At 47.1% G+C, this 25,608-nt stretch overlaps 1 protein-coding gene, 1 long non-coding RNA gene and 1 pseudogene across 2 annotated transcripts; all 3 read left to right on the forward strand.

The window, feature by feature from the left end:
* Nucleotides 1-1,972: 1,972 nt before the first annotated feature.
* On the forward strand, nt 1,973-4,925 carry LOC136369909 (ficolin-1-like). Its single transcript, XM_066333060.1, is given in 7 exon segments — nt 1,973-1,987; nt 2,972-3,092; nt 3,095-3,142; nt 3,513-3,647; nt 3,650-3,671; nt 4,545-4,589; nt 4,591-4,925. Coding segments are annotated over 7 exon segments (588 nt in total). The 3' UTR covers nt 4,793-4,925.
* A 13,007-nt stretch (nt 4,926-17,932) lies between these two features.
* On the forward strand, nt 17,933-18,444 carry LOC136369896 (uncharacterized). The gene is made up of 2 exons (XR_010745085.1): nt 17,933-18,016; nt 18,220-18,444. It is a non-coding gene; the product is annotated as an uncharacterized lncRNA (long non-coding RNA).
* A 982-nt stretch (nt 18,445-19,426) lies between these two features.
* LOC136369910 (uncharacterized) lies at nt 19,427-25,241 on the forward strand (annotated as a pseudogene).
* Nucleotides 25,242-25,608: the final 367 nt, after the last annotated feature.

Below are 25,608 nucleotides of genomic sequence, written 5' to 3' on the forward strand. Positions count from 1 at the left end.
TGATAATGAAGATTTAATTCATACTTGCTTTGTATGAAAACCTTATTACAGGAGAGAAAACATGAATATTTTGTCTCCCACATCAGAGCACACTCTTCTCTTCCAGGATTTTTAACAGAAGGCAACGCACAGGCAGACAAATTGGCCATGCCAATTTCAAATACTTTGCCAAACATCTTTGAGCAGGCAAAGTTGAGCCATGCATTTTTTCATCAGAATGCTCAAGCATTGATGGAAACTTTTCATATTTCCAAAAGTCAGGTGAAGGAAATCATCAGTGCCTGTCCAGACTGTCAGCATGTACAGCCTCCTGCATCCATGGGAGCAGTCAATCCAAGAGGGTTGCACAGTCTGCAACTGTGGCAGACATGTCACCAAATACCCATCTTTTGGCAAACTTAAAAATATTCATGTTTCTGTTGATACATTCTCAGGTGCAGTTTTTGCATCACTGCACACAGGCGAGAGGGCACAACAAGCTTGTTGACATTTTTTACAAGTGTTTGCATCATTAGGTGTGCTGCAAGAGGTCAAAACAGATAATGGTCCAACCTATATAGGGAAAGTGCTTGACAAATTTTTAAAGAAGTGGGGTGTTCATCATACTTTTGGTATCCCACATTCTCCAACAGGTCAAGCAATCATTGAACGAACACATCAAACACTGAAATCCCTTTTGGAAAAACAAAAAAGGGGGGAGGCAGATGCAACACCACACATGCGCTAGAACAAAGCCTTGTATGTGTTGAACTTTCTAAATGGCTCTTTCATGGAGCCCACTCTGCCAATCATCAGACATTTCTCAGATAGTACAAAAGCAAAACTAAAGGAGAGTCCTTTGGTTTTGGTCAGGAGCCCAGACACAGGACAGATTGAAGGACCATTCAAATTAGTAACTTGGGGCAAGGGTTATGCCTATGTCTCCACAGGAGCCAGACCGAGATGGGTGGCAGCAAAGAACGTGAAACCCTACCGAGTCCAAGCGCAAGCAGACGTGGACCCCAAGACTGGAAACAGGAACGCAGGCACGCAGACGGGAGCGGGTGTCAAGACAGCAGACGTCCCCTTGTTCTACATGCAAAAAAGACTTTGGGATTTGGGTTTTCTTTGGAACTTGGGTGGTGGTGCATTTCAGTGGTTCCCAGGGGAAAGAGGCCTTTGATAACATGTGTGCCTCACTCTCTCAAGGATTGCTTTGAGCAATGCAGCAGTTTGGCCCATGGCTCTGCCAAAGGAAAATGTTTGGGAAACTCTGGCCAATGCATCAGGGCTGGACACCATTTGTTTGACACACTCAAGACCAGGGAAGTCTTTTTCAACATGTTTAGTGGGGTTGCCAGTCAGTAAATGGCCGATTCCAGAAAACATCCCTCCAGCAATCTTAAAGGTCATTTCAAATCCAGTGGACAAATGGGATGTTTGGACGAACTTCCTTCCTGTGGCTCCTTTTGAACCTCAGGAATTGGAAATTCTTGGATCGGTCAGAATGAAATTTTGTGTGAAATTTAATCACTCTGGAGTGGTGGGAAACAAAACAATAGATGTCACTCCCAATCACATAATTTACAGAAAAGCATCATCTTGGTGTAATTACACTAAGATGGTAAGCAGACCATCCAACCATGTTCCAGTGCAATTGCCAAGTGGAATCTTTTTTATCTGTGGGGACAGAGTTTGGCCCGCAGTCCCTGCAAATGTCAAAGGTGGTCCATGCAGCATTAGAAAACTTTCATTGCTAACACCCAACATAACATTGCTGAGAGAGGGAGAACATAAAGAAAAAAGATCTATCCAACAACATGATTCAAAATGTGAGGACAATGTTCACACACGGACCAAGGCGCAGAGAATTGTGATTGCAATTTTTTCACCGCAGGCAGCATCAGGAGAAGCTTTGACACAATTGGACCACATGGCTTGTTGGCTGAGCAAGCATACCCGAGCCATTTCTCTTACACTGAGTGATACGTTAATGGACATTGACAGTGTAAGAAGAGCAACTATCCAAAACAGGGCAGCAATCAATTATCTTTTGCTGTCACATGGGCATGGGTGTGAAGAATTTGAAGGAATGTGCTGCATGAACTTGTCAGATCATTCTAAATCAATTCATGAAAACCTCAAACAATTGCGAGAGAGTGTAAACAAACTTGGAGAGGTAACTGGGTCATGGCTGGATGGCATGTTCAATTTTTTTGACCTTTCACCATTGTGGAAGGAAATTTTAAAAACAGGTTTATGCATCCTTTTGGGGTTTGTAATTCTTCTCATGGTCATGCCGTGTCTGTTTCAGTGTATGCGACGGCTCATGAACAAAGCTGCAAAAGAGGTCTTTTTGGTGCAAACAGGAGGGGGAGATGTTGGACTCCAGGACATCCCCTTAGATGGCCTAGGACCCGAGGAAGGGAATTTGAGCCCTGGACAGGGGGTTGTGGAGCCGGTCCAGGGGGCTTGGAGACCTTGGCACAGAGCCCAGGAAAACACCGGGTTTGATTTTAACCCATGGGAGAGGTTTCCGACACAGAGAAAGGAATTACAAACCACCGGGATGTGAAAAGAGTAGAAGATACAAAATTCAGTAGTTTTAGGGTTTATAGAATAGAGGTAAATGGGGACAAGATGGTGGAATTTGGGTGGTACCTCATGTACTTCCCCTTCTTCTTCGTCCTCCATCTTTTGGGGTGGTGATGGCACAAAGTAGTTAGAGTGGATTGGAGCAAAGTAGAAATGTCACTTTTAGTGTGGGCACTGGGCATTGGTACAAAATAATAAATAACTGACCCGTAGTTATCTGTATAAATGTAAGGGAACATCCCATCGGGGGGCAGTCGCCTCGTGTCCCAGCTGCTATCCGGACCTTGGCTGGGAGCAGAGAAAATTCTGAGATACCAAATAAAAAACAACACGAGAAATCTGAAAACAGACCTTGAAGACTCTGCTTTTTTATACCAACGCAACTCGGGGCTTTTAGAAGGCCAAGGACTTTAAACCACCTAAATCTCAAGTGAGGAATTCCTCCCCAAGATTTCAGGTTTTTCAGAGGCGCTGAGACGGATCAGTGAACTTCTTGCGAGATTGGGATTCATGCAAGCGAGGTTTGGCAACCATCTGACAGACCTCATATTAATCTGAGACCCCCACTGTTGATCCCAAACAGGATGCAGGCTCTTGCAGCCCAATGCATACAGGAAATTGCACTCTAAAAAAAAATGAAACTAGAAGTCAGGGAAGAGAATGAGCCGGCTACATGATCTACCCTAGAGACAGGCCAACACGTCTTCCTACTTGGATGGTTGCAATGGCATCATCTGGTTCACACACAGCCTTGGAGTTACAGCTGTGTGCAAGACTCCTGTCCGTGACCACTTAATATCATATCTGAAAAGGTGCTTCCCTAGAAAACTTTTAAAGGTATAGGAGGCTGTGCAGGAATTTTAAATAAATCAAAATCTCACAAGCAGCTCCTCTCAAGTTAGCTCACAGCTCCTTAGACCCTCTACCCTAAAATCCAGTGCACCACTCTTGTCCATCTTCTCTTCTAGGACCCTGTGAACTCTGCACTGACCTGAGAGACTTTGAGAACAACTACTGTTTTGCCAAGTATGCTTCATTCAGAGTTTTAGGAGAGTCAGAGAAATACAGGCTCGTTCAGGAGACTTCCTTGGTGGAAATGCTTTGAGGCATTTTGAGGCAGCTCACTGAGAAAGTGTGTTTCCTAGAGCATTTCAGAAGTCTTAAGCTTCTATGCAGAAATGTACCATACACACTCCTTGCATCAGCTACATTTTGAGTCAATTTTTTAAAACTGGCTATGGTACCTCCGGTAATGAGTGACCTCTGGGTACTGGGATGGAGGGGGACACCCACTACCCAAATAAATGTGACTCAGAGCATAACCTAAAAGCCCAGTCCTATGGTTTAAGGGCAAATGAGCCTGGTCCTGAGCAGCACCCAATTCAGCTGACCTTCCCAACAGCCCTGCAGCAGCTAGGTCAAGTTCTGCTTTTGGTTACACTGGCAGGGGACATTTGCCCATGAGGTTTGGCATTTCCAGGGGTGGAGTGCTGTTCAACACTTGCAGCATCAGCACTCCATCCTCTTAACACCTGATGTTTTGGGTTTTTTTAAAAAAAGTAAACAAATCTTTAAAATTCAATATCCATCATTCACGAATGAGTGAAATCAACACCTGAGAGCAGTGTTCTAGTTTTTATACACTGCAGCCTTGTCTGGTAATTCAGACCTCAGTGTGTCTGCAGAGAATCTGAGCATTGCAAGAGAAGTGACACCTCTGTAACTGTGAAGATAATGTGGCCCATTTGATTCACAGGCATAGATAAATTCTCCATGTGTATTAACAGAACTCAGGATACTTATTTTGTCCAAGATGAGGAGGAAACCTGGGCAATGTGGGCAAGAAAGCAGCAGGATTTATACAACCTGCCTTGCACCGAGCAAGGGCCATTGGTGCTTAGCAGGAGTGCACAGACACATCAGGGTCCCATTTGTGATCCCTACTGTTGTAACTGTGAATGTGTGCTCTCTGCAGGAGACTCTTTATCATACCACAGGGACATGCCATTTTCAATAGCAGGACAATGACATGAGCTCCTTTAACTGTGCCACAGAACACAAGGGAGCATGGTGGTTCAATGACTACCATTACTCTAACCTGAACGGGATGTACTGGATGGGTCCACATGAGACCTACGCTGATGGCATCAACTGGAAGACAGGAAAAGAATACCACTACTCCTATACGCAAATGGAAATGAAGTTCAGGCTGGTTTAACATGGTGACTGGGTGCCTGACTAGCTCCAAGAGGTGCCACTCACCAACCAAGAGAAGACACAAAACATAATGTTGTTTGGGGACAAAAATGGACCAGGATGAATATTACAGGTAGTGCCTTCTTCCTAGAGCAGGATTTCTGAAGCCAGAAGATATTGGTGCTGGTTTGAGCTCCTGTAAGCACAGACCCTATTGCTTACTCTCACTCTCTTAATCTCACCCTGACTACCACCAGCAGCCCCACTGATGCTGACTGAGCCCAAGGACCTTTTTCTGAAAAGTGCATTGAAGACATGAAAAAGTGGTAAGTTAAAGTGTGAAAAGTGATTCAAAGATCAAGTGATGAGTGGGGCTAAGGAACCTTAGTAAAGCTCTCTGATATTATCACTGTAATCACTGGTAATTTTCAGTCTAATCCATGTATATGAAAACTCCAATATGCATGCAGCCTCTTTCTGTTGGATCCAGGAGCCATCTAAAAGGCACTGAATTCCTGACCTGTCCCACTTTCCCTGCAGGCTGTGATGGAGCCATAACATAGAACAGCATGGAAAAGACTGAGCTTCCAGCACAGGGCTGTCAGCACTACCAGTTTCCCCCTTCCTTCCCCAAGTGTTCCAAGTCCTCAGCTGGAACCTCATCTTCTAGAACCACAGCAGAACTGCTCAGCACTTCCCAGCAGGATACATCTGTAGCTAGGTCCAAAGCCAGCTTTAGCCACTCTTCCAGGGCATGTTCCTAGATCTCATTAGCTGCTGTGGACCAAGAACTGTATGCAAAACAGTCTTTTCAGCAGCACATGTGGCACCAAGACAGCAGTTCCAAAGTCAAGCCTTGCACATGTGGTCATTATCTAGAGTGCCAGTACCCTCCATTTCATGTTTTTTTGAGTAGTGTTTGAGGGTGGGCTATCTGCTGGTTGGTGGACACAGTTTATCTGGTTCATGTATTGTATTTGACTCTTAGCAGAACCGAGTCTCTTCTTCCCATGCTCGTGCTGCTGGACTCCTCACCGCAGCTGACACAGGAGAGCCAAGTCCTAACTCTTCACTGCAGGGATAGACACAGACAGTGGAAATAAAGTATTTCTTTGCTTTATGTTCCTAATGTTTATTTCACTATATTTCACACAGACATGCAGGAAGGGCAGCTCCAGCAAGACAGAATCCAAACCTTATGGGTGAGAGAAGTGAGGAAGTCACTCAGCCCACCACAGCAGGTCAACAGGGTGCTAAGAAATAAATCTGAGGGTTTGTATCTCCCCACTCACTAGGTCCTGTCTCAGTTTACTTCTTTTAAGTTACACAAGAAAGTGTGTGTCGGAGCAGAGAAGTGCACATTGAAAGCCCCATAGTCACTTTTCCTTCTCTAGGAGTTCCGTCTTGTTTTTCTCCTATTCCCAATCAGATCCACATGCCGTTACCAGGAGCAGGAGCAAGGTCCCAGAGCATTCAGCTGTATCTCATCCATCAGCCACTGATGCTATCTTCCAGGAGTAGCTACTCAGTGGCACAAGGTACTACCAGAGACTCTTCTGCAGAGAAGTATGAGCAGGTGCTGACCTACTCAGCTTTAAAACAGCTAAAATGTTAGTTTGTACCACATTGTAGTGGTTTCACATTCACCAATTTCTGTTTACCGTTTTTCTGCAATGAGATAGGATTAGGAGGAAGGCAAAACAGGTTCAAAACTTGAAAGAGTATAAAGACAGATTTATTAACAAAACTACAAGAGAGAAAAAAATAATAAGAATCAGAATTAAACCTTCAAAACACTCCTCCTCTTCCCCAACAGCTTATTTTCTTTCTCATAGACAACATATAAAGACGAAACTTGGAACTCTAGATTAGTTTTTTCCACTTATAAAATAGTCTTTCATCAGTTCATTTAGAGAGAGAAGTCTCTTTTGGTTTACCATGGAACTTTCCACAAGAAAGAACAGTCTGCTTGTGGCTTTTAACTCTCACAAAAGCAGCTACTTGGGAAATCAGCAGTTGTGAAGTCCCTCCCATATTACACAGCCTCCCACTGCTGCAATGTGGGTCATGCATACTCATGGGGTATCAATTTAAAGAGAAATCTTTCCAAAAGCAAAGGCTTTTCTTCATCTCTAGGAACAGAGATCTTTTCTCTTTCTAGGGGGAGATTCTCACCTTCATCTCGTATCTCTCTCTCTGTTCAAGCTTCTCATAACATCACAGTTACTTCAGTATCTACTTAGTCCATCACAAATGCCTTTGCTTATATCTACAATCTGAATGCTCTCAACTCCCCAATGCATATTTTTTCCACAATTAAAAGGATATTCTAGCATATTACAGTCTTTTACCATAGCTCACAAAGGACTTTCAGCCTAAAACCAAGGCATCTTCTCTTCCATCTAAGATGTAACTCTTCATTCACTGACTTTGATATCTTCATATTGTCTCTTTACATGTCCCCAGTCTGACTTTTCTCTCACTCAGAGAAAAATTAGTGCTTGGCAGTTTCATCTGTGCAAGGAAAGAGTTAACAGCATGCAGAAGGCAGGATGATTCTTCCAGGCAGTGGTCAAAGGTGGTAAAATCAGGCTGCGCTGTGGGCCATTCTACACAGCTGCAGAGCCACCCCTGATCTCAGCTGCATGATCTCTTGTGCAGCCAGGGAAAGGGCTTGGCCTGAGGTCTTGGTAGCAGTGGCAGGGAGGGCAGCTAGGATCTCACAGCAGCATGCCCGCTGCTGGGGGAAGGGCCCAGTCCTGCCACGCCTCCTGAGCTGTGGCTTTAGCAGCAGATGTTAGCAGCCACTTGGGCCCGATCTGGCCAGGACAGGGCATACTCTCCTCCCTTGCCCAGGAGCCATCAGGCCCAATCCAGGTGGGACTCCTGCAGCGGTAGGACCCATCCAGCTGTGTTAGGCCCAGGGGACCATGTGGTAGAGCAAGGCCGGCCCTGCCTCCCCCTGTTACCTGTTCTGAGGCTAGCCGAAAAAGGATTTTTCCCAGGACTACTCCGATTTTTAACCTGTGTTTTCACAGAGGCATACCATCTTTCTAGTGGTTACACCAGATATCGATATTCAAACCTAGTCATTGATTGGTTATGCTATAACTTCCTTGAAAAAAATCACTCCCATGCTAAATCAGCACACAGGCCCGCTCGCAATAGCACTGTGCCCCCCAGGGACCCGGAAGAATTGTGGTGCTGGATGCCGGAACAGAAGCCAGCAGCCCTGGAGCCAGGGTCCTCGCCAGTGCCGAATGCTTCTGTGCAGCCCACACAGTGACTGCTGAGCTGCTGGCATCAAAGGCACCTGCATGACAGTCGGGCTTGCCCCCACCTTGGCACCCCTCACCTTGGCTGCCGGAACCCAGAAGTGCACTGGCAGCTCTTGAACCTGGAAGAGCCAGCAGCGTGCTGCCGAAGCCTGCTCTCACCACCACTGCGACTCCACCATGCCTGCAAGCCAAGGCTTGAATAGTTGGAGGAACCCATATCGCTGATGGATACATGAGACTCCCACAGAGAGAACCCGAGTCACTGCCCTTCTGCTGACTCCTGAGAGGAAGCCTTCTCCGCACTGCTGGTACTGGCTCCATCACTGCTCCTATTCAATACCATTCCTGCACATGATGACTTAAGAAAATGAGCCCTGATGAAAATTGCAAACATGTCTCACTCACAGGTACTTAAACTTAAAGCAAGATCCCAAGAATTATATGCACAAAAAATTTTATATAAATATGCACAAAAATTTGGGGTAGCGTAAACTGGTTAAGACCCTATTTAGAGTTAACTACATCACAGTTATCAGCCCTGTTCAATATTCTTGAAGGTGATCCTGAGATAACATGTCCAAGAGAATTAACTCCAGAAGTGAAAACTGCTCTTGAAACAGTAGAGTGGATGATAATAGACAGACAAGTTTACTTGTCAGGGATATGTCCTGAAGTTTGTATTACCGTGTTTATTAATAATCATTGTTGACTGGCATCCTACAGGAATTATTGGTCAATGGAATAAAGAGTGGTCTAACTCACTGCACATTTTTAAATGGATCTTTTTGCCCTACCAACCTAAAACGACAGCATCTACAATTTTTAAACTAATTTCACAGTTAATCATCAAATGCCATCCAAAGTGTTTTCAGTTAAAGGGTAGAGGTCCCTCAAAAATTTTTATACCAGTACAACAAGAATATTTTGAATGGCCCTTTGCAAGTAGCATACCACTACAAATTGCTTTGCATAGCTATACAGGGCGAATTACCTATCACTTACCCAGCCACAATTTGTTATGATTAAGCAAGACCGCTGTGTTATCCCTGAAATCAGTGAACCTACCATGGCTGCTGAGAGCCACCATCCTCAGGGGGTCCCAAGCAGCTGCCCCCACACTGTGACCATGGAGAGGGACATGGGCAACGTAGCTGATGTCTTCCAAGTCTTCTTTGATATTGCTGTGAACTTAGAATTAACAAAACTACCTAAATTTGAATTTGATTATGACCTATTCAACTCTAATGAAAGTCTGCTTTATTAAATGTGAAATCATCTTGCAGCATTTGGCCATGCACAAAAATAACTTCTGAAGATTCTGGTGATTAATTATGCTAACTAGTTTTAATATTTATCCTCTTAAAAATAAGCTAAAAGTTTTTAAGGGTGCCTTTTTGGAATTGGTGTAAAATCATGTTAACTACAGATGCCAAAGAGGAATGTTGTTAAGTATACTGATGCATTTGCAAAATTTAGTAACATGTGACAAAATTGAAATCAACATCAAATTGCACAATATTGCAAAACTCCAAAACCCTGTCATCTTAAATAATTTATTTGTCATTACAGTCCTCTAGTGACATCCAGTTACCTAAACCTAAGGTATTGGGACCTTGTTACTTGGGGGCATGGGTGTTGCAGTCTGTTCAAGTTGCAGAGTTACAGGGTCTGTTCTGTATCTCCTTTGTTTTGTCTAAGTTTGCGGTTTTGTCCCAAAAGTTGTTTGCTGCTCGGAGCTGTCAGTTATGCAAACCCCAACCCTTTTTCTTGAATGTTCTAAGTCAATCTTTTTACTGGACCAGTTTCTGCCAGAACCTGGTTCAGGGGTTCCCCTAATCCCCAGTGTTCCACTTGTCCATATATTGTTTTCCTTCCACTGGTTTCGTATTAGTTCCTGAAGTCCTTGTTTACCCCCCGTACCCTCCCTCTATTGGTCAGAAGCTGTTACTTACCTCTTGATTCCTCCTGATTTATAACCCACTGTGCCCAGTGCTCGGGGTCGGTCTGTCACTGGCTGTTCAGAAGAATAAACCCTTCCAGATCACACATAGACTGCCTCTCTCTCATTCTTTGCTTCCCACCTGGGCCCGCCAAACGCAGCAGTAGTAGAGCTGGACTTTTATACACTTATCTGAGGGCGGGTACAAGAACTTGGACCAATCAGAACATGGATCAGAAAAACAACCAATCAACGAACAGATCCAAAATACACCAGTGGGAGAACAGAGAAACTAGGGACTGTATGACCAACAAACCAGGGAGGAACAATCTGCATACTGCAGCAAAGACTCACAGGGCTGTTTTAGTTACCTTGCCACGAGTCACAGGGAAGTCACTTAGAAAGACCTTCCAGAGGGCAAGGCCTGCCACCTTGAAAACAGCTCATGGGCTGCACACTCTCCAAGGGAGAGCGCTCTCCTTTGTGGCAGCCTGAGGGACTGCCACAAGTATAAATTAAGATTCAATGTAATTTACCACCAAAAGGATGATGGAGTATACATCAAATTCTTCTTTTCTTGATTATCAGGAAAGTAACCATGGAATTTATGTCTCTTCTGGGTTGATGCTGTCTCCTATCCCATATCTTGGACCTTGGACTACATTGTTATGTATAACAGCTGCCCCCCCCCCCCCCCCCCCCCCCCCCCCCCCCACCTTTTGGCGGGGCCTGCCGCTTTGCTGCTCACTCTCTGGCTCGGCTGCTCACTTGCTGCTGGCTGCTGATGCTTGGCCGCTGCTTCTCTCTCTCTCTCTGCCTGCCTGTTGCCGCTCCTGCCTGCTGGCTTTCACCGCTTCTGTTTGTTTTTTTTCTTTCCTTCCTTTTCTTTTCCCTCCACCCCCCCACCCAAAGATTTTGGACCAGCTCTGGACCTGACCTGACCTGAGAAGTCGGAGAATCTCCAGGGCCTGCAGAAGAAGCTCTGCGCCCTCCCCCTCACAGTAACTTAGCATTGTTTTTTCCCTTTTCCTTGGTGTTGGGGAGTGGTTTTTTTTTTTTTTTCATTTGTCAATAAACCTGTTCTTTCCACTTTTCCTCCAAGGCATTTTCCTTCCCGAACCGAGGGCTGGGGGGGGAGGGGTGGTGGAGGTTTGTTTTTAGGGGACTCCTTTTAGAGGTTCTTCCCTAATTTATTCCAAACCAGGACATTTCTTGGTGCATTGGCTGGGAAAGGGGCCAGAGAAAGTGGAAAAACCTTAATAATAATATTGGTGGTTCTAGTTGTTTTGTGGGTGTATTGGGATGGTTTTTTCTGGACTCATAATGTCATTCAGGGTGAAGGCCTGCCCATATTTCTGGTCCCCAGGGTTTTTTGAGGTTTTAATACCTCTGGTATTGCTCCTAATACGTAGTTCTTGTGGCTGTGGGGCACTAACCAGAATATTCATTGGGCTGGGCTTGTTTGTGATGTTTTATAGGTGGGTTGTTAAGATGCCTGAATCTATTCCAGGAGTGTATAGTTCATTGTCATGGTTGTGCACTCAGTTTGTTAGGGGAGAGTTTTTTCAGCCTCTGTCTTCCCTCGTCTCCTTTGAATTGTTTACATCTCTATTAGAAAATGTTCAGTTTCCTCTGAGTGTTAAAGAGACCATCTTTCTGGCAATTAATTTAGTAAGTTTTCTCTATACTGTCTGCAGTTTATATAAAATGGAAGCTGAGATTTCCAAAGGGGCTAATGAGACTTCTGATTTAGGGGCAAAGCCCACAAAGAGGAATCTTGAGTGGAGTGGGAAATGGGAAGATATGGGCCGAATTTTAAAGGAATTTTCTGATCCTGTAGTTTAGGACTTCCCATCTGAACAAATTCAGAACTCAGCTGAAGTGGCAAAGCACTTGAAAGAAAAGTGCCATAGTAATACTAAAAAGAAAAGGATTATTGCAGTGAGCTGGGCCCTGGCACATGTTTATCGTACTCTGCTAGATACTGAAGGGCAGCAGATAGAAGAAAGGGAATAGGGAGATAAGCTAGTTACCATCCCAGTCACTCAGGCTGCAGCTAATATCCTGGGCTCCAGGCTGTTCTGGGTTGACTTGCCTCCTATCCCATATATCCATCCCATATCTTGGATACATTGTTATGTCTGGCAGCTGCCCCTCCCTCTTGGGCAGGTGCCTGCAGTTTTTTTTTTGCTTTCGCTTTCACTGCGGCTGTCGGCTTCTTTCCTGCTTCGGCCTTTCTTTGCTAGCTTGGCTGCCTTTGCCTTTGCTTCACTTTGCTTTGCTCTTTGGCTGCCCCTGCCGCCGGGTTGTTTTTTTTTTCGCTGCTTCTGTTTGGTTTTTTTTCTTTTTTTTCCCTCCTTCTTTCTCCCCACCCAAGGTTTGAACCGGCTCCGGACCTGACCTGACCTGAGAAGTTGGAGAAGTCCCGGGCTTGCAACAGAAGCGTCGCACCCTCCTCATCACAGTAACCCCTCTTTTTCCCACTATTCGGTGCTGGGGAGTATTTTTTTGTCAATAAACTGTTTTTTCCACTTTTCCTCCAAGGTATTTTTCCTTCCTGAACCCAGGGCTGGGGGGAGGAAGGGGTGGTGGAGGTTTTGGTTTAGGGGACTCCTTTTGGAGGTTCTTCCCTAATTTATTCCAAACCAGGACATTTCTTGGTGCATTGGCTGGGAAAGGGGCCAGAGAAAGTGGAAAAACCTTAATAATAATATTGGTGGTTCTAGTTGTTTTGTGGGTGTATTGGGATGTTTTTTTCTGGACTCATAATGTCATTCAGGGTGAAGGCCTGCCCATATTTCTGGTCCCCAGGGTTTTTTGAGGTTTTAATACCTCTGTGGTACCTAGGGTTATTTCATTACCCAGAAAAAGCTCTGGTATTGCTACTAATACGTAGTTTTTGGGGCCGTGGGGCACTAACCAGAATATTCATTGGACTAGGCTTGCTTGTGATGCTTTATAGGAGGGCTGTTAAGATGCTTAAATCTGTTCCAGGAGTGTATAGTTCAGTGTTACGGTGGTGCATTCAGTTTGTTAGGGGAGAAGCAGGGGGAGAGTTTTTCCAGCCTCTGTCTTCCCTCTTCTCCTTTGAATTGTTTACATCTCTATTAGAAAATGTTCAGTTTCCTCTGAGTGTTAAAGAGACCATCTTTCTGGCAATTAATTTAGTAAGTTTTCTCTATACTGTCTGCAGTTTATATAAAATGGAAGCTGAGATTTCCAAAGGGGCTAATGAGACTCCTGATTTAGGGGTAAAGCCCACAAAGAGGAATCTTGAGTGGAGTGGGAAATGGGAAGATATGGGCCGAATTTTAAAGGAATTTTCTGATCCTGTAGTCAGGGACTTCCTATCTGAACAAATTCAGAACCCAGCTGAGGTGGCGAAGTATTTGAAAGAGAAGTGCTGTGGTAATACTAAGGAGAAAAGGATTATTACTGTGAGCTGGGCCCTGGCACATGTTTATCGTACTCTGCTAGATACTGAAGGGCAGCAGATAGAAGAAAGGGAATAGGGAGATAAGCTAGTTACCACCCCAGTCACTCAGGCTGCAGCTAATATCCTGGGCTCCAGGCCAACAGCTAAATCAGACAGGGAGTCTAAGACACTAGTAGTTGCCGGGGCAAAGAGAGCATGAAAGACTGATCGACCAGTGGAGGATGAAGATGATGAAGAGGAAGGGCCCTCAAGGCCTCCCGAGGACACCCAATCAGAAGCTGGACAAACTGACATAAAATCAGAACTTGAACCAACTGACACCAAACTGGAAGCCGGACCAATTGGCCTAAGATCAAATGCCCAACCAGCTGACACAAAATCAGGAGCCACTATTGGTTCCTTTTCCCTGAAGGACCTTCGAGGCCTAAGAAAGGAATACACTCGAAGACCAGATGAGTCTATAATTAGTTGATTAGTCTGTCTTTGGGATGCTGCAGGCGAAGCTACAATTCTGGATGGCACTGAAGCAAGGCATTTGGGCTCCCTGCCACATGATCCAGTTATTGACCAAGGAATGATGAGGGAGGCTACCCCTTTCTGTCTCTGGGAACGAGTCCTGGGAAGTGTGGCACAAAGATACCTGTGTGCAGATGATCTATACATGCAGCAGACCCAGTAGAAGACCATAGAACAAGGGATTCAATGCTTGAGAGAAATGGCAGTGGCAGAGATCATCTTCTCAGATGACTTAAACATTAAGAACCCAGACTTGGTACCCTGTACACCCATGATGTGGCAAAAACTTGAACGACTTGGGCCATCTGAATACGCTTCTGCTCTAGCAATAAAGAAGCAGGAGGAGACATATGAAATCGTGCTCGATATGGCAAGGAAGCTTCGAGCATATGCTGATGCAGTACATGGCCCAACTCATGCCAGAATTGTAGCCGTGGAAACACGACTGCAGAAATTAGAAGACAAAATAGAGGACAATCATAAGAAACTCAGGGAAGATATTAAGGAGGACTTCCTCCAAATTTTGGCTGTGCAAATTAGAGGCCCTGGTATCCAACGCAGGCACACCTTTGATGGGGAGAGAAGGTACACCCCGCGAGCTGAGTTGTGGTTCTTCCTGTGTGAAGCTGGGGAAGACATGAGGAGATGGGATGGAAAACCCACTGCTGCTCTGGCACAACGGGTATGTAATTTGAAGGAAGGTAGGATTCAAAGAGGAAGTCTCACTAAACAGAAAGCAGCTCCAGTTGTTTGCAGCCAGGATGTTAAGTATGATGATGATGATAACATGTCTGATCCCCATGAAGGAGCCTCTAAGACACATATCCAAGGAAAGAAGGATAATCATGCTTAGAGGGGCCCTGCCTCTAGCCAGGTAGAGGTTAAGGAAAATCGTGTTTTTTGGACTGTGTGGGTTTGTTGGCCTGGCACATTAGAACCACAACAATATGAGGCCTTGGTTGACACTGGTGCACAGTGCACATTGCTCCCATCAAGATATGTGGGAGAAGAATCTGTTTCTATTGCTGGTGTGACAGGGGGATCACAGGATTTAACTTTGGTGGAAGCTGATGTTAGTCTGACTGGAAATGAGTGGAAGAGGCACCCTATTGTGACTGGCCCAGAGGCACCACGCATTTTGGGCATAGACTTCCTCCGAAATGGGTATTTCAAAGACCCAAAGGGATTCAGATGGGCATTTGGGATAGTGGCTGTAGAGATAGAGGGTGTTAAGCAATTGAACACCTTGCCTGGACTATCAGATAACCCATCTGCTGTAGGACTTCTGAAGGTGGAAGACCAACAAGTGCCAATTGCCACTTCCACAGTGCATCGCCAACGGTACAGAACAACTCGAGATGCAGTGATTCCCATCCACAAGATGATCCGTGAGCTGGAGAGCCAAGGGGTGGTCTGTAAAACCCACACACCCTTCAACAGCCCCATCTGGCGTGTGCGGAAGTCGGACGGAGAAAGGAGATTGTGGACTACGGGCATTGAATGAAGTGACTCCACCGCTGAGTGCTGCCGTGCCGGACATGCTGGAACTCCAGTACGAGCTGGAGTCCAAGGCAGCAAGGTGGTATGCCACTATTGACATTGCCAATGCCTTTTTCTCCATTCCTCTGGTTGCAGAATACAGGCCTCAATTTGCTTTCACCTGGAGGGGTGTGCAGTACACTTGGAACCGACTGCCCCAGGGGTGGAAGCACAGTCCTACCATTTGTCATGGATTGATTCAAACTGTATTGGAAGAGGGTAAGGATCCAGAACATCTGCAGTACATCGATGACATCATTGTGTGGGGGAACACTGCAGTTGAAGTGTTTGAAAAAGGAGAGAAGATTATCCAGATTCTCCTGGAAGCTGGCTTTGCCATCAAGAAGAGGAAAGTTAAGGGACCTGCTTGAGAAATCCAGTTCCTGGGAATTAAGTGGGAAGATGGACGGCGTCAGATTCCCACTGATGTCATCAACAAGATCACAGCGATGTCTCCACCAACCAATAAGAAAGAGACACAAGCTTTCCTAGGTGTCATAGGTTTTTGGAGGATGCATATTCCAGAATATAGCCAGATTGTGAGCCCTCTCCACCTGGTAACTCACAAGAAAAACACTTTCCAGTGGGGCCCTGAGCAGCAACACGCTTTTACTCAAATCAAACAGGAGATTGCTCACGCGGTGGCCCTTGGCCCAGTCAGGACGGGACCGGACGTAAAGAACATGCTGTATTCTGCAGCCGGGAGCCACGGTCTGTCCTGGAGCCTTTGGCAGAAGGTGCCTGGGGAGACTCGAGGCCGACCACTGGGATTTTGGAGTCGAAGTTACCGAGGGTCGGAAGCCAGCTATACTCCAACAGAAAAGGAAATTCTAGCAGCCTATGAAGGGGTTCGGGCTGCCTCAGAGGTTATAGGTATGGAAGCACAACTCCTCCTGGTACCCTGACTACCAGTGCTAGGGTGGATGTTTAGAGGAAAGGTTCCCTCCACCCACCACGCCACCAGTGCTACCTGGAGCAAATGGATTGTCCTCATTACACAACGCGCCCAAGTTGGGAAATTGAATCGCCCTGGAATTTTGGAAGTAATTACAAACTGGCCCGAGGTGAAAGTTTCAGTGTTGCAGATGAAGAACAAGAACCAGTGACCTAGGTTGAGGAAGCTCCGCCATACGACCAGTTGCCAGCAGAGGAACTATGTTATGCTTTATTCACTGACGATTCCTGTCGTGTCATAGGGATGGGTCGGAGATGGAAGGCAGCTTGTATGGAGCCCCACACGACAGGTCGTAGGGGTCACTGAAGGAGACGGTGGATCCAGGAAATTTGCTCAACTCAAAGCCATTCAACTGGCCCTAGATATTGCAAAGAGAGAGAAGTGCCCAAGGCTCTATCTATACACTGATTCTTGGATGGTAGCCAACGCTCTGTGGGGATGGCTGAAGAAATGGAAAGAGGCGAACTGGCAGCATAGAGGAAAACCAGTTTGGGCTGCTGAAGAGTGGAAAGATATTGCTGCCCGGTTAGAAAACCTACCTGTGAAGATTCTCCATATAGATGCCCATGTCCCCAGGAGTAGAGCTAATGAGGAGCAGCAAAATAATCAGCAGGTAGATCAAGCTGCAAAGATAGGGTAGTTGAAGATAGACCTTGACTGGGAGCACAAGGGAGAGTTATTCCTAGCATGGTGGGCCCATGATGCCTCAGGTCACCAAGGTAGAGATGCCACCTATAAGTGGGCACGAGACCGAGGGGTGGATTTAACCATGGACAGCATTTCTCAAGTTATCCGTGATTGTGAGATGTGTGCTGCCATTAAGCAAGCCAAGCGGATGAAGCCTCTCTGGTATGGAGGGCAGTGGTCTAAGTACAAGTATGGGGAGGCCTGACAGATTGATTACATCACACTGCCTCAAACCTGCCAAGGCAAGCGTCATGTGCTGACCATGGTAGAAGCCACCACGAGATGGTTGGAAACCTACCCTGTGTCTCATGCTACAGCCCGCAACACCATCCTGGGCCTTGAAAAGCACGTCCTTTGGAGGCACGGCATTCCTGAGAGAATTGCGTCAGACAATGGGACTCATTTTAAAAATAATCTTATTAAAACCTGGGCTAGGGAACATGGTATTGAATGGGTATATCATATCCCCATATCATATCATATGCACCAGCTGCAGGTAAAGTGGAGAGGTACAATGGGTTGTTAAAATCACCCTGAAGGCATTGGGTGGGGGATCCTTAAAAAACCTGGGAGCAGCATTTTGCAAAGGCCACCTGGTTAGTTAACACCCGTGGTTCCACCAGCGGAGCAGGTCCTGCTCAGTCCCAGCTCCTTAATATAGTAGATGGAGATAAAGTCCCAGTGGCCCGTGTTAGAGGTTTGTTGGGAAAGACAGTATGGATCAACCCTGTCTCGAGTACAGGCAAACCTATCCGTGGAATTGTCTCTGCTCAAGGACTGGGCTGTACATGGTGGATGCAAGGATGCAATGTGAGCAAGGAGCACATGGAGGAGTTCAAAGTCACCTGCTCTGCCTGGGTTTCACTGAAGAGGATGTGTTCTACACCTCTACAGAGGTACAAACTTCTCCCCAGGGTGGATGAACCCCAGGCCAGGTTCTGTTTCCAGTTGGGACAGAGGTCTGGGAGGAATATAAATTTAGTATCCCAGCACAGCTTCCCTGCTGTGCATCCCCCTCCTCCTCGAGCATCCTACCCCAGCCATTCCAGGTGGCTGTGGGGTGAGTGAGCTCCAAAAGCCAATCTCATCTCTCCCACAGCATGCCTGTCCCATGCCTGGGGGTGAAGACAATGCAGATCCACAGCTCGAATAACTCCCATGGACCAGCTCAGCTGCTCCATCCTCATCCTCCTCCAGCCCCAGCCAGGCTCAGCGCAGCCTCAGAACCTCTCATCTTGTCCATATTTTGGTTTTTCCTCCTGGATTAAACATTCAGTTTCACTGTTCTCAACTGGGCCCAAAATAAACTCCTGAGTTTCAATCACCGGCTGCTCCTGCTCCATCTTCTCTGGGATGCTCTCCTGCCCGCCCTGCCCATAGTGCTGCATTTCCAAACTCACCCAGAGATGTGAAATGCTCCAGAAAAACCCAACCAGGGCCAAGCACGGCAGTGGGCACAGGGGCTCATCCCTCACTCCATCTCTGTGGTGGCAGGGGACCCTCGCAGTCTGAGGATATTGGGACATGAGCACCCACCGATCAGGGTGACACACAAACCTTACAGCCCCCTCGAGTCTCCCCCACCACAACACTCTTAGCACCTCAACACCCTCAGCCTCAATTTTCAAGCCAAATCCCACAAGGCTCCAATCTACAGCATAGGCTTGTGCAGGGGTCACTGCAGGGTGGGGTGACAAGAGGTGACACTGCACCTTCCCCAAGTGCCTCTGAGGAGGGCAAAGGGGAGAGGATGGGAAAAGCCATCACCCAGAGCCAGACCAAAGTGTTCAGGGAAGCTCTGCTGCCACAGAGGAAAAGGCACACAAAATGCCAGAGAAACAAGACCTGCCTGTCCGACAACACGCAGACAGCAGCAGGGCAGGGAGGGTCAGTAGCTGCCAGAGGGGATGTGTCCAACTGGACAGAGGTGACCTGTCCATGAGCACCGCTTTTAATGCCAGTTTTGACAAGGATGGCAAAAGCACCTTCTCTTCAAAGCCCCCTTGGGTTTGCCTGAGTTTGGGGTAGGGAGGTCTGCAGCCAAACCAGCACTGGGAGGGCTGCATAACATCTCACTAGCAGAGCAAGACAACTATAGCAGCTCCTCACAGGGAAAAAATGGACACATTTAGGGCAGATTTAAGTTTCAAATGCAGTAACTGCATTACCAACAGCCCATTCCTACCAACACCTGCTGACAGCAGCTGCATCTGAGGCCAGGGCAAGTGCCAAGCACGTGGCTCTTCCCTGGGCATTGCCCCTGAAAGGCATTGGTTGCAACACAGGTGCAGATCCAGCAGCCCTGGGCACATCCTGTCCCCTCCCAGCAGAGCTGCAGGAGCCAACAGCATCTGCCTGTGCAGGGCTGTGCTCACTCTGTGCTCAGACAGCCATGGACACAGTCAGGTTCATGGTCATCCTGGGCCTGGCAGCTCTGCTGCCCACGGACGCTGTTCCCTGCAGAGCCCAGTGCCCAGACAACTCCACGGCCTCCAAGGTAGGAGACACCAGCCCCGGGGCTGCCCCACGCCTGCAGTGAGCTTGAGGGTGTTCTGCTAAGCCTTGGGAAAGGGGAAAATCCCACTTTGTCCCCATTGCTCCCTCCCCCAGCATATCTGCCACTGTGCTGTCAATGAAACACCTTCAACAAACGGGAAATGTTTACTGTCCAAAACGACTCGAATTACCCAGTTTTCTCAAGTTCCCAACGATGACCTTGAAACAAGGCTGGGTATTTTTTCGTGCAAATCCCCTGCGACACAGCTGGGCTGTCCTGACCCTGCTGCACCACCCAGGGCACCTACAACTGGTGCCAGCACCCTTCCCAATCCCTACACTCAGATATTTATTTTATTTCCACCCCGCCCCTCCCCCCATTCATTTGCAAATGTTTCACCTTGTCGCTCAAATGCAAGAGGGAGAACCAGCAGCACTGTCAATTTTTTGCCACGGGGAGGGTAGAAATCTCAGCGTTTCTCCTACAAACCCAGCAGCTGTCACCAGCCTGTCCCTCCCTCCCCACAGCTGCTGGGGACGTGACTGTACGTGGCAGGGGCTGCCCAGATCCCCCAGCACCGCATGGAGATGCTGCTCATCGACCACCCCTATCTGCGCTTGGATCCCGGTGCCAGCAGACAGGAGCTGCTCATCAGCCACTACATGGCTGTGTAAGATGCAGTCCCTGTGCTCTCAAGCCATCCCCTCCCTGCTACAGCCCTAAAATCTTCTAGCACAAGATATGAGCACGATTCTGGATTGGTTTCTTCAAAAGGAGTCTCTCCTGACTGCTCTGTGCATCCTCTCCCCCTCTCCCTCATCCCTTTTATTTACTTGACTTATTTATTTCAACAGTCTGCAGGTTTAGACAAGTTTTGCAGGTACAGGGGTCTCACAGGCACCAAGCCCTGCAGGCATAGGGGATGCAGGAAGGAAAAGACCTCTCTAGAAGTCCTTATGCCACAGCTGCTGACTTTGCCAGGCACCAAAAGCTGTGTCCCTCACAGGGTCAGGATTTCAGGGGACGAATTTTTCCTTCCCACGCAAGTAGCACTTTGACGTTTCAGGGTGGAAAACGTCTGACCACCAAGGAGGGGCGGAGCAATGGCAAGGCTGAGACCACGAGCTGCCACTGGAGGTCAGGCAAAGGCACAAAAGAAACACCTCGATTTTAACAGCGAAAGAAATGAACCCTGAGGAGGGGGTGGCAGATGCCCCGTGTGGGGTCAGGGCCAGAGCCAGGGTTTTGCTGGTCCTTTCCAGACCACGGCATCACCTCCTTCCCCTCTCTCTCCAGGAGGGACAAATGTTTTACCAACAACCTGACCTACTTGGAAGTCACTTCCAGGAAGTCACTTCACCACGCTGGTGAAGCACAATGAGCAGCACGGGTGGGGTTATCACCCAGCCCACGCTTTCACATGAACTGAGACACACAAAGGACACACGTCCATGTTTTACATTATCTGATGCATTTTATTCCTGAATCTCTTTGCCTGTTTGAAGCCCCGGTGGGCTCCAAACAGCTTCCCAAACTCGGGGGCACCCAGGGTATTCCTGCTCCTGGGCACTCCAGGGATCACAGCGCCACCATCCAGCCACATTAAACCCACAGAGTAATGCTGTGCCAGGAGCAAACCTGCTCCCATCCCTGCAGAACACCATACTGTTTGTGAAGTTATTTCACAATCCCCTGGGGGAGGGAGGGAACACTCCTGGCAGGTTTCAGTGAATTAATGAAGCCTCTGGTTCTGAGTCGCTTCCTCCTTGCTGAGGAAGTGGGATGAGCCAGTCTGGGGTGGGAATTGCAATCCCCTGGGATACAGTTTGAACTGACCCTTCATACCCTGACTCCCAACGCACCACATCATTCAGCGCCTTTCAACAGCAGGACAGGAGCTGAGGGGCTTGGGCTTTTTCACAACCCCAGCTCTATTTTTAGGAGACAACATTTATACAAACCAAGAGCCAAAAAAATCACCCTATTTCAGGATATTTGTCTTCACCTGCTACTGAGGGTTGAACATCAGGGACTACCGACATTGCCCACACCTGGGCTGGAGTTTATTGCTGCTGCAGCACTGAAAACCTGAATTATTGTAACTGTTCTCTCAAAGCCGAGACCCAGAATACTGAGGGGATGCTGATGAACGTGAGCTCTGAAAACCTATTACTTGTCCAGTACCAAATGCAGAGGGAAAGGATGTATTTGGGGCAGTATCTCTATGGTATGAAACTCCATCCTAAAGTAATTTAATGCTATTGCAGGACACCCAAACACACACACTAAATCAACTAAATGCATACAGCAACTTGGTTTCACCAGCAGTCAGTGACTTTCCTGAGAGCAACACTCCAGGGGTCATGGGATTTGCAAATTCCATTAAACCTAACATCTCTTGGAAAGAAGAGCAAGTTAAAGACCAAACGAGTTTATATCATAAATATTCAAAGAACAGGAATACAATATCAATACAATTCAGCATTGATATCATTGTAAAATCTCAAAATTTTCAAGCCAACCATGATGCTTCAGTACTTAGCTCCCAGGGTAGAGCATGTGGCTTTGCAGGGCCAAAGCTGATCAGATTTAACCACAAACCCATACAGCAACAGTTTTGACCCTGATAAGGCTCCCCATCATCTTGCCATGCTGCAAAGCAGCTGCTTAAGAGATTTTGAAGACACATACAGAAAACTGCCCCTATACTCTGCCTCAGCCCCTCCTGACACCCCAGAAGTATCAAAGCACCCTGCGACCCCTTTAAGTATACAGGACCAGAGGTTTTTTTGGGAGAGGGTTAAACAAGTGATGCCCAAGGTTGGTTTTGTTCAGATGTGTTCACTATGGGGGTGAGACACCCTCACACAGCCCACATCCACAGCAAACACTGGTGGGGAAATGGAGCAGCAAGAACAGGGATGTGGAACAAAGGGCTGTGCTGAGGCCACCAGCCTATAAATTGACACCTGACAAATCCTTCTCCTTCTCCAGCCCGGAACTGGAAAATAAGCACGGCCGAGTTGGGAGGAATTTCAGCACCACGCTGAGTGCCTGGGGCTGAGAGCGGAGCAGATTGTGTTTGTGCCATGGAGAACGGTACTGGGATCCCTGCGGGGGACAGGGTCACCAAAAGCCACCACAGGCCCCTCCAGGCAGGGCTTCCAGACCCCTCCAGGCAGGGCTGCACCTCCAGCTGCCAAACTGGGCTCTTGGAGACACATTTTCAGGGTGTTGGGAATTATTTGGGGGGTTAAATAACTACAGGCTTGCTTCAACTGAGATTTAAAATAGCACCCCTAAAGCAAATACCCACACCTGAGAATCCCTTCTGGGAATCCTGGTAATAGCCTGCCTACCCCTGTCAGGGGGGAATTAGGCAAGGGATTTTTGCCCTGAAATTACTGATTTTACCTTGAAACCCCTGATTTTGCACCCCTCCCCCTGCCATTCTGATGCACCAGCCAAACTGGTTGTGAGTAATTCTATCAAACCACCTGCAGTTTTGTTGTTAGAGCTCTCAGGAATTCATCAAGATTACTGAGAAAACAACAGGATCAAAAATAAGAAGAGAGCCTGAGAAACTGTCTGCAAAAAATGTAGACCCTAGATAGGGGAAGCACAACATGAGGATGGATGCTTGACCAATTGGATGTCCTGAAGGATGTGTGCCAGGCTTATAAAGAAGCAGCTTGGCCAGCCCAGAGATGTGTGCCCACGTGGACAGCAGACCTAGAATCTATATCTGGCATGTAACATAAACAATAAGTGGATTCTGTTGGAATCATGTTGGTTCTGTTATTCAGTGGCCCATTTTCCCCCTGCAATACGTGACATGCAAGTGCAGTTGTACTCTGGTGTACTCTTGAGCTGAGGAAGACTCCAAGTCTTCCTCGGGGGCTGTTCCGATAAAGGCTGGCAGTCTTCCTCACTTTGCACTTTTCACCTTTCTGAAGCATGTGCAGTCCTTCACTGGCTGGCTCAGCGTTTCCTGGTGACAGTAGATTTTGTTCCTCTTACCTTGACAAGGTGCATTCTGTTTCTCTTATCTTGACAAGGCTAAGGCGTATCCTGCTTCTTAGGCTTGTAATTAATATTTGCCGACTCTTAAGAGTTAATTCATGCTTTCATGAACTGTTGATCAGCTTCTTTCAGTTTCAGTGAGATTAAGATGTGAAAGGCTGCACTGTCTGACTGAGAAAACCTTGATATAGTCTTTGATTTGGGGTGGTGGACATCAGAAGAAAGGTTTGGCCTTGTCTTTTGCTGATACTATGCCTGTAAAGTGCTGGTTGGATGTTTCTGGGGCTGTGCTAGCTGCTGCCTTGAGCCAGAGCTCAGGATGGTGGTACTGGAGGGACAGAGAAGCTATGTGCTTGTGGAGTGCAGGGAGCTTGGAGTGGCACAGCACTGAGCCTTGTGTGTGGGAGGTATAATGCAGGTTTGTGCCAGCCAGCTGACCAAGTCCATGTGCAGGCTTGTCAGAAGCTGCACAAAGTGGGGTTATAGCACCAGCCTCCTGATAAGATTCTTCAGGAGGTTGGGTTTGGAGGCACTGCAGCAATGACATGGCAGTTCACTGAGGAGCGATGTAGCTGCACTGCTCAGCAGGGCAAGCGCCTGCAGGAAGCTGGGGCTAGGCTGCACGGAGCCTGCCCAGCATGAGACTGGCTCTGTTGGCCACCCCTGCTCTCTGGACCAACACCATGCAGAAGTGGTGGAGTGTTAACTCTGGACCCTGCAGCCTCAGGAGGTGCTGTGGTCAGTGCCCCAGGGTGCACCAAATCTGTTAGTGGCACTTGGTTCCGGCCTGCTGCCAGGATCTGCAGCCCATGCTGTAGGCTGGAGTGGGCACACATTAAACTGACCACTGGGCAGCTGTGTAGCCTGAGGAGGTGAGTGCTGGTGAGGGGCTCTGCCCCCCAGAAATTAAATTTTTGCCATTGGTTTTTCTTAACCTGAGCAGTCCATGTACTTCTGGCAAGTGTCCATTGCTTTGAATTTACTCTGAAATTAATGCCTTCTGTGCTGTTTTTACAGGATACAGCACAGGAGGCATTACTTGTGAGTAAGATATTGTTGGCTCATATGTGAGAGTTTCAGTACAACTTGGGTGTTGTGTTTTGCAGGAGAATGGCAGATCCATCTCTGAGTAAGGTTCAGAGGTACCAAAAGCTAGGAATGATTTTTGTAAGCCAGAAAATGGGAACTTGTAGGACATATTGGGGTACATAGGACAGAGGGTACTGTGGATTTAATTAGCATAACCAGTTTGATAACAAGATGTCTTGGCAAAAACAGAGCTTTGAAGATTACAAGAAGATTGGATCAAGACTGGTGACAAGAAAAGAAGATTGAATCCACTTCTGCAAGCAAGAGATGTTGTAAAATGTGTAAGTTTATCTGTGTGATGTTGAACCTAATTATTGTAGTAAAAAATTATGAGCCTTCCTAGACTAGTATATAAGCTTTTGGAAATCACAGTAAAAACAGATTCTGATCACCAGTCTCCCCTTTCTCTCTCGCAATTGTAGATAGGAGCTTGCCTGTGGGCAGGTGGGCTGGTGGTGACAGGGCCTGTATCTGTCAAGCCAGTAAGCATCATCTTATCTGGGCAGAAGTAAGGCCAGAATCTTCCTGCACAAGCTACCCCTGCCAGAGTGTGGCAAGACCTCCCCGCTACCACAGAAGAGTTTATCTGTAGCTGATATGTCAGCTCTGGACATCTTTGCTCCATGTTAAGTGATGAGATAATCCAGGCTAGCTCTCTGACTAGTAATGGTGTGATTTTTGGTTTTATCAGTTTTCTGTATGTATTTATTACTTGTTTTATACTGTTTTATAGAAGTTATAATGGTTTGTCCCATGTGCCCCATGTTTTACCCCTTTATGGTTTACCCCGGTGGTTGTTATTAATCAATCATTTATGTGACACCTGGGCCCAGTCCATCACCTCAAAGCCTCGCCCTGATGTCTGGAAAGTTCTAGTGA

The sequence above is a fragment of the Sylvia atricapilla genome, chromosome 19 (genome assembly GCF_009819655.1).
Source record: "Sylvia atricapilla isolate bSylAtr1 chromosome 19, bSylAtr1.pri, whole genome shotgun sequence".
NCBI classification, from domain to species: domain Eukaryota; kingdom Metazoa; phylum Chordata; class Aves; order Passeriformes; family Sylviidae; genus Sylvia; species Sylvia atricapilla.